The 10,000-nt window shown below is 40.8% G+C and overlaps 1 protein-coding gene across 1 annotated transcript in view; it reads left to right on the forward strand.

Moving 5' to 3' along the window:
• The window catches only part of LOC143038656 (fat-like cadherin-related tumor suppressor homolog), a gene marked incomplete at its 3' end in the record, with an annotated part of 278,347 nt that overhangs the window by 227,438 nt on the left and 40,909 nt on the right, over positions 1-10,000 (forward strand). The window contains 4 exon segments of the mRNA XM_076208162.1: positions 3,652-3,849; positions 4,655-4,843; positions 6,307-6,521; positions 7,846-7,983. Coding sequence (XP_076064277.1) covers positions 3,652-3,849; positions 4,655-4,843; positions 6,307-6,521; positions 7,846-7,983 — 740 coding nt within the window.

Here is a 10,000-nt window from a genome sequence, read left to right on the forward strand (position 1 = left end):
TCTGACCCGGAGTGGTAGTACCTGGCAAGGGTCCCTGCTGCCTTGTAGGGAAGCCTCTTTAGGACAAGGCTAGGAGAAGGAAAACTCCGACATAAAACCTAGCTGATGCAGTCAGCTATGAGAGCAGCCCACAAAAGGTGGGTCCTGGTCAGCTGCTGCACCTGGCCCCATCTGTCACATGTTACAGTCATCGTACGAGTGACACTGATGAGGTTTAGGAAGAGGAAGAAGCACCGAGCCTGCACAACCCCAGTGCTGCTATACAACTGTGCAGGATTTCAACCATTCTGCAACACGTATGCAGAAGACAAAGAAATGAGATCCGTCGACACGACGGCTCAGTCCATCATCATCATCATCATCATCATCATCATCATCATCATCTCTAAGGGAGACTCGCCTAGTGCTCCTTCGAAGGGAGAGCCTCGCTGCTACAATCGCAGGCGGGCGTGGGTAGTCGTGGACGGGCGGTCACTCTTCGGAGGCGTAGGGAAGGGTATCGGACTGCCCCCGCTAGCACTTGTCGTGGATCATCATAGGACAACACCCGTGGCAGGGAATATAAAGCCTTTTTGGGCTCTCTTAATTTATTAAAGCGAAAAGGTTATTTACAGAGTAGAGATGTAATCCCCTACGGGGAGTCCCCAGGTACTACAATCGCAGGGTTTAAATACACAAAAACGACTCCACGTTTCTGTGTGAGGTTGCCTATACATACTTTCTACAATTATATTTGTGGATTGTAGGTATTGTGTGTCCAGTTAGCATTAATGAATATGCCTTGACGTGGTATACGGTTCATAGTTATGATTATGTAGTTTGATAGGTACAAGAAGCGGTTTATGAACTGTCTGGCGAGAGACGTGTGACATTTTATTGGTAGGGTCGCGCGATAGTGACGACACGCTTACTGAAGTTGTGAGTCTGGAAGGTGTGGTGTTAGTAAGATTGGAGGTATTGCAAGGGGCCAGTATCTATCGACACCTTCTTGCATGTATCCATGTGGATCACGTGTCAGGCCTATGACATATCGTATATATGGTTACAGGGTTAGTTCGTGGATACAATTTTGTATATCCTCCAATTTATTATATGAAGAGAGTCGAGAATCGGGGATTGTTTTCCCCCTTGTTAATATAGGTTGCTGACATAAAAACTTTTCAGATTAATACAATACAGACAATAATTAAATATTTGTGCGAAGGCCTGATGACCTTTCCAAGGTATTGTGGGATAGCGGTTTTCCACAGTATTTATTATATATATATATATATATATATATATATATATATATACATATATATATATATATGTATATATATATATGTGTATATATATATATGTATATATATATATATATATATATATACACATATATATATATATATATATATATATGTATATATATATATATATGTATATGTATATATAGTATATATATTTATATGTATATATATATGTATATATGTATATATATTTGTATATATATATACATACATACATACAAATATATATATATATATGTATATATATATTTGTATATATATAAATATATATATATATAAATATATATATATATATATATAAATATATATATATGTGTGTGTGTGTGTGTGTGTGTGTGTGTGTGTGTGTGTGTGTGTGTGTGTGTGTGTGTGTGTGTGTGTGTGTGTGTGTGTGTGTGTGTGTGTGTGTGTGTATGTGTGTGTGTGTGTGTGTGTGTGTGTGTGTGTGTGTGTGTGTGTGTGTGTGTGTGTGTGTGTGTGTGTGTGTGTGTGTGTGTGTGTGTGTGAGTGTGTGTGTGTGTGTGTGTGTGAGTGTGTGAGTGTGAGTGTGTGTGTGTGTGTGTGTGTGTGTTTTAGATATAGATATATATATATATATATATATATATATATATATATATATATATATATATATAAGTACATATGGGCCTGGTAGTGAGAAGAGTGTAGAGGAATAGAAGGCTTCTTGGATGGACTTAAATGAGTGCATTGAGGATTTAGGAAGAAATAGCAATGTAGTGGTATTGGGAGATCACAATGCTAGAGTAGGAGATTAAACAATAGACGGAGTGGTTGGGAAGTGTGGGGTGTCAGGGAAAAATCGTAGTGGAGAGTTCATGGTGGAGATATATTTAGAGAGTTGATAGCTAACACAGTGTTCAGGAAGTAAGTCAAGCATAAGTATACATGGGAGAAGGTGGTAGATGGAAGGGTTGGAAGGACTTTAATGGACTATACAGTGGTACCCAGGAGAAGAGTAGGATGAGTTTTGGATGTACATGTTCTTAGGGGAAAGAGTGGGGGAATATCAGATCATTTTTTGGTGGAAGATAAGTTGAAAGTGAAGGACAGATGGAGAAAGTGGAAAAAACAGAAGGTAGGAAGGTGCTTAAAGTAAACTGCTTAAATGAGAAAGAAAAGGAGGAGTACAAGAAGAAGCTGAGAGAAGAGTGGGATAAAGTGGAGGATAGAGTAGAGCTAGGAGTGGAGGAGAAATAAGGATGTTTCAAGAAGGGAGTCATAAGGTGTGCAAAGATGTGTGGAACAAGGAGGATGGAAGTAATAAAAGGAAGGATAGTGCGTGGTGGGATGATGAAGCAAAGAAGGTTGTAGAAGAGAAGAAGCAAGGATTCACAGATTGGTTGTAAGATAGGACGAGAGAAACATATGAGAAATACAAAGAAAAAAGAAGAGAAGTAAAACATATGATAAAGGAGGCAAAGAGGAAAGCAGATATAAAATGGAGGAAGAGTATGAATCTTTTGAAAGTAATTAAAAGATTTTTTGGAAGGAAATTAAAAGGGGAAGGGGAGGTGAATCAAGTAGAGAAGAAAAGGTAAAAAGGGTAGATGGAGAGATGATAATGGAAGAGGCGGCGGTAAGAAGAAGATGGACAGAAAATTTTTGGGTATTGCTAAACGTGGAGGAGGATAGGTAGGGAAAGGTGGTTCCACTGGGAGGCGCTAAGAAAATGGCAGTGATGGAAGAGGTGAATGGGAAAAAATAAGGTGAAAAGGGTTATTAAAACAATGAGAACAGGCAAAGCACCTGGGTTAGATGGATGTCATGCAGAGTGACTGAAAAGGGGAGGTACAGTGATGGTGGAGTGCCTGGTGAGGTTGTTTGATGTTTGTCTTAAAAACAATAGAGTGAAGTCATAAACCTCCTTTCAAAGGAACACAAGTCCATAGTAAGGAATATGGAAAATACCTTTAAGAAAATAATAAATACACAATTTGTCATCACTTTGAATAAAACATATATTTGTGTTCATGTATACATATATATATATATATATATATATATATATGTATATATATATATAAAAACATATATGTATATATATACATATATATATATGTATATATTTATATATATACATATATTTATATATATACATATATATGTGTATATATCTATATATATATACTCGTATATATATACATATGCATATATATATATATACATATATATACATATACATATATGTATATATATATATATATATATATATATATATATATATATGTATATATATACTACTTTATTTTTTCCTATCAACTTCGGACGGCTTTATTCAACTGTATTTGGCTCTCGTAAAGGTGAGTCATCTCATCACCTTTTCGTGTTTATTTTTCATCCACAGGCGTGAACAGACGCGTCCGTTACGGCATGGTCGATTCTGCTGGAGGTCACTTTGAAGTTGACGCTGTTGAGGGCGTGGTCAGTCTCGTCAAGCCCCTGGACCGGGAGCATCGAGACTCGTATTCGCTGACGCTGAGGGCCTCTGACCAAGGACAGCCAGCTCTCTCTTCGACCGTGGTACTCGCCGTTATTGTAGGAGGTAAGTGGTGATAAGAGCGTGAGAGTTCAGCAGACGATTGGAAAGAGAGAGGAGGACAACAGAGGAAATGAAGAGGAGGTGGAAGAACAAGGAAGAGGGAGGGAATTGAAGGAGGGGGGTGAAGAGGACGCAGATGAGAAAAAGAAGAGGGTGAAAAAGGTAAGGAAAGAGAGTTGGAACGAGGGAAGAAATGAAGATGGCCAGAAAGAGGAGGAAATATAGAAAGATGAGGAAAGAGGTAAGAGGAGAGGAAAGGCTGAAAAAGAAGAAGAAAATAAGATAAAGAAGAAGAACAAATGAAATGGAATGAGAATTGGAAAAAAGACCTGAGGAAGAATGAACAAAGGTAATGCGGGCTTCTGAGTGCTTGAACTTCTACTTTTGGACACTTGCTTTATCACGACATTGCATGTATATATGTATGCAGTTTCAGAAGGAATTTTTTTTATTGTGTGTGTGTGTGTGCATGTGTGTGTGTGTGTGTGTGTGTGTGTGTGTGTGTGTGTGTGTGTGTGTGTGTGTGTGTGTGTGTGTGTGTGTGTGTGTGTGTGCGTGCGTGCGTGCGTGTGTGTGTGTGCGTGTGCGTGTGTGTGTGTGTGTGTGTGTGTGTGTGTGTGTGTGTGCGCGAGTGTGTGTGTGTGTGTATATGTGTGTGTGTGTGTGTGTATATGTGTGTGTGTGTGTGTGTGTGTGTGTGTGTGTGTGTGTGTGTGTGTGTGTGTGTGTGTGTGTGTGTGTGTGTGTGTGTGTGTGTGTGTGTGTGTGTGTGTGTGTGTGTGTGTAACTATTATTTTTTCTCTTGTAGACGTGAACGACAACGCTCCTGAGTTTGTCCACACTCTCTTGAATGCCGTTGTGGCTGAGAACACTTCTCCAGGCACCGAGGTGACCCGTGTCCTTGCCACCTCGAGAGATGTGGGCATTAATGCTGAGATCACCTATAGCCTCCTGCACGACACGGAAGAGGAGTTTCTGGGCGTTCATCCCAAGACAGGTGAGTAGACTATGGAAAGGGAAGAGAGGGGAAGAGTGGGAGTATTGTCGGGAGGAAAGGGAGGATGCTTGAAGGAAGAGTCATGGGAGTCCTGATTGACTCAGAGGAGTGGGAGTAGAAACAGGAGTTGGGTTGATAATAAATGAAGAGGAATTAGGGTAAGGAGTTGGGATAATAAGTAAGGTAGAGAAGTTAGGATAAGGAGAGAGGAGGTGGACATGGAATGAGGAAATCGAAGGAGGAGGGAAAGAAAGGGGAAGAGAGAGATAAGGAGAGAGGAGTAGGAGTTGTGATGAAAAGAAAGGAGATTTAGGAGATTGAATGTGGAAGGAGGGAGAGGAGTTGGAATGTGTGGAGACAAGGATGAGGAGAAAGGAAGAGGAAGAATAGTTGGGATGAGTTGAAATGAGGAGTTAGAAAGAGAAGAGAGAAGAGGAAATAGATATTAGGAATAGGAAAAGAGAAGGAGTTGTGATGAGAAAATAGGAGGAAGAGGAGCTGGGTAAAGAGAGAGGAAGAAGAAGAAGAGTTGGGATGAGGAGAGATGATGAGTTCAGTGGAAAGAGGGAGATAAAGAGAGGCTAAGGAGGAGCTGGGATGAGGAGAGAGGAGAAGAATTAGGATAGGAAGACAGAAGAAGAGTAGAGGAGGAGGAGGAAGAGGAGAAGGAGGAGGAGGAAGAGGAAGAGTAGGAGGAAGTGAAGGGAGAGGAGTTGTGATGAGGAGAGAGGAGAAGAATTAGGATAGGAAGACAGAGGTAAGTGTTGTACCTAACGGGAGTTTGGTAAGCAGGTGAGCAGAGAGAAAGAGGAGGGGGAGAAGTTGGAGCAAGGAAAGAGGAGTTGGGATGAGATGAGAGGAGGAAGAAGAGTAGTTGTGGTGAGGAGATGTTGAGATGAGAAGAGTAGAGGAGGAGGAGGAAGAGGAGAAGGAGGAGGAGGAAGAGGAAGAGTAGGAGGAAGTGAAGGGAGAGGAGTTAGGAGGAGAAGAGAGGAGGAGGAGGAAGAGGTGTCGGAATGAGAAGAGAGGAGGAAGAGGAGGAGGAGGAGGAGGAGGAGGAGAAGGAATTGAGGCAAGGAGAAAGAATGCGTAAGTGTTGGGATGGAGAAGGAAGAGGGGTGAGTAGAAGTGGTTATAGTAGGAAAATAAACAGGAGTAAATAAATAAACTAATTATTAACAGAATTGCCCCAGTCCGCTTTGCTTTTTCCAATGGTATGTCGTTGTGTGCTCCTGTGGAGAGTTTGGCATTAGTTCCACCTAATAAATGAAGAATTTGCACTTCCATCCCAAACAGTTACTGATGGCTGCCACCTTATTCTGGCTGTCCAAGCATATAGAACAAAGGATTATATTTGAACCTCCACTAATCGCCTCATAGTGTAAGGGCTTTTAAGAACATTCCACCACTAACACTGTCAACGGCCCCGGCCAACTATTTCGTATCTTCCTGGCCATTTTCAGGAGTGGTGTCAGTGACAGCACCTCTAGATTACGAGCGTCTTCAGCAAGTTGTGGTCACAGTGCTCGCTACTGATGGCGGCACGCCTCCGCTATCGGCCACCGCCCTCCTAAATGTCTCCATCACAGATCTGAACGACAACGTACCCGTGTTCACACTGCCCACCTACACAGCCATGGTCAAAGAGGACGCGCCTACGTCCACGTCGATCCTTCAGGTAAATTTCTTTTGTCAGGTAATGTTCTTTAGGTTCGTGATGATAGATTCTAAGTAATTTATGCGTGACGATCTGCAGTTTTTTTATTACTATTATTATTATTATTATTAAATTACTACTTGCTGGAAGGAATTGATGTTGATTTGTGTGGGTAAAATCGAATGTATAATTCAATAATTTTGGGGACCCGAGCCAACGAACAAAGCCGGGCTCGAGGCTAAGTAGGTAATTGCTCAATCATAAGTAGTTATAGAGCAGTCATAATTCAGTAATCAGAAGCGAATTAACAAGGAGTGGAAATTGAGGAAGAGTAGCTGACGGTGGTAATATTGTCTATTACTTTCACCCCCGTCCGTCTTCTCTTTCCCTCATACTCTCTCTCTCTCTCTCTCTCTCTATATATATATATATATATATAAATATATATATACATACATATATATACATATATATATACATACATATTATACATATATACATATATATATATATATACATACATATATATACATATATGTATATATACATATATGTATATATACATATACATATATATACACATATACATATACATGTATATACATGTATATACATATGTATATACATATATGTATACATATATATATATACATATATATGTATATATACATATACATATATATACATATATACATATACATATATATATACATAGGTATATATATATAAATATATACATACATATATATATATATACATACATATATATATATATATATATATATGTATATATATATATATATACCTATGTATATTTATCTATATTTCTAGCCATATATCTTTCCCTTTCTCCTTTGTTTTTGTTTTGTTTTTCTTCATATTCCTTTCTCCTCTACTTTTGAATCCTCATACTCATCCTTATCCTCCTCCTCATCCTCATCCTAATCCTCCTCCTCCTGCTCCTCCTGCTCCTTCTGCTCCTTCTCTTCATCCTCCTCCAACTCATTCTCCTCCTCCTCCTCCTCCTCCTCCTCCTCCTCCTCCTCCTCCTCCTCCTCCTCCTGCTCCTATTCCTCCACCATCACCCTCTCCTCCTCTTCCACCTTCTCCTCCTCCTCTTCCTCCTCCTCCTTCCCCTCCTCCTCTTACTCCTTTTTCTATTTTTTTTCTCTTTTTCTTCTTCTCCTCTTTCTTCTAATTTTCTTCTCTTCCTTCTTTTTCTTCTTTCTCCTTTTGTTCTTTTAATTCTCTTTTTATTTTTTTTTCTTCACTTCCTTCTGCTTCTTCTTTCTTTCTCACACTCTGCCGTCTCACTCAATCCTGCCATCCTGCCATCATCCCGCAGGTCTCAGCCAACGACGCGGACTGTGGAGAGAACGGTGAGATCGAGTACGTCCTCCAGAAGGGCAATGACAACGGGCGCTTCGCCCTCCACCCTGAGACGGGTGTCCTCACGCTCGCCAAGCAGCTGGACAGAGAACAGGTAAGCAGGTCGTGTAGCAAACAGGTTGAAGAAGAAGGGTGAGGAGAAAGAAGAGAAGGGAGCCTTATGTTCTTTTTCATCACCATCGTCGATAACCAGCGTTTCTATCCTTGGGAACAGTATCGCGTCAAAAACTATTCATAGAAGTGATAGACTTAAGGAGGGTAGGTGAAAGGTGTTAAAGGGAAAATTGACCACTATTCTTCGTTGAAAGGAGACTAGTCCTCTGTTATAAAGAAATGTCGCGTGACTCTAGTCCATAGGGGTTTCGACAAAGCCTGTAATGTATTTACTGCATAAGATTTACGGACCCAATACCCCAAACGGAGACGTAGTACAAGAAGAGAAAAAAAAAAGAACATAGGATTAGGAAAAGAAGGAATAAAATGGAAATAGGAAAGAAAGGCGATGAGATGGAGGAAATACGAAAGAAGACGGGAAAGAAAGAGTGGGCAAGAGAGAAAGAAGAGGAAGAGGAGGAAGAAGAAAACACAGAAAGGTGTAGGTTAAAAAAAGGGGATAAATGAAGGGTGGTGGAGAAAAAGAGAGAGAAGAATGGGAAGAGGAGGGAGAAAATGCTGGGAAAGAAGAGGAGTAGCAGGGTGGGTAGTAAAGAGGAGTAGAGCATAACGAAAGCCAGAATAGAAAGATGACCTCCTTCAGCATGTGGCCCCGCCATCATCTCTATCAAAGGCCTGACGTTATCCAGAACGAAATACAAAGAAGGCGTCCTTGAAGGGAAGGAGTCAATGAAAAGAAAAATTGAAGAGGAAGACTCAACCAGAGGGACAGCTGTTGAGAAAGAGGGACAGAAAGAAGATAAAGAAGGTAAAGAGAATCAGCGACAGGGAAAGAGAGACAGGAGAACAGAGAATATATAGTGCGTGTAGTGTAATGGACAGTTTTTTTTTCAATGCCCCCACACACAGCATGCAATAGATCTTGTACTGCGTGTACCTTGCCGAATTTGCATGTGACGGACCAGCTACTGTATATAATATACCGCGAATTCCATGTGATACATTTGATATTGGGAGTAACGGTTCAAGTATTGCGTGTATCGGGCCAATATCGATGGTGTCGGATATCAGTTTGCGTGTAGTGGACAGAATATTGCGTATTAAGGACCGCATCTTACGTGTGACTGATCGAATTTTATGACCGTATAACGAACATCAGTTTGCATGCAGTAGATCTTGTTTAGCACAGTAACGTATCTCACCTTACGTGTATCGGAACCCCTTTTAAGTGTATCGAATATCATCTTGAGCGTAACAGACTTCATCTTGATTAAAATAGCCCCCGCGTGTGAAGAGATTCTTCTTCGTCGGGTATCCTGTTGGCCTCGTTTCCTCTCCAGAATGTGGTCCTTATTAATATGTAAGAAAAGAGACGTCAAAGTCTAATTTCTTTGCGCAAAGTGAGGGCGGAATTTCTCTGGATTTTAGCCCTCCCACCGCGTCGTCTTTCCCGTCCTGTGATTTATCCCGGCACGCTTGGTAGAAAGGGGACATATTGATGTATTATATTATTCATTCAATTATTCATATCTCTACTTCTTCACTTTTTTTTCATTGTATTATTCATTTGTTTGCTTATTTTCTACATCAAGCCTCATAAATATATATTGAAAGGTCTCCTGTTAGCTTGCTTTTCCATTGTATTGTAAATCATTGACTACTTCTCTCGAGTTTGAACAACAACAACAACAACCCCGGTTAACCCTAATCCTCGCCACCATCCTTGTTAAATTCCGGAACCTCGTACCTCGTATAGAGATGACGTGACTTGTCGGTCGCTCCAGGTCAGTGGGTCCATTTTCTCTCCTCCATAGTGCGCTGCATGGTCATTTTGGTGTGACCCTTGTGCGCTAGTATCCACCTCGATTCCCAGCGACCACCGATGACCGCCACCTACCCGGGGTGCCCTGGCTTACAGGGGAATTGCAACGGCTGTGGGCATAACCATACAATGACGTAGTTCCTCACTTTCACCTTTCATACTTTCCACATCGATA

This window comes from Oratosquilla oratoria, chromosome 2 (genome assembly GCF_046742065.1).
Source record: "Oratosquilla oratoria isolate Oo_2021 chromosome 2, ASM4674206v1, whole genome shotgun sequence".
In the NCBI taxonomy this organism is placed as follows: Eukaryota; Metazoa; Arthropoda; class Malacostraca; order Stomatopoda; family Squillidae; genus Oratosquilla; species Oratosquilla oratoria.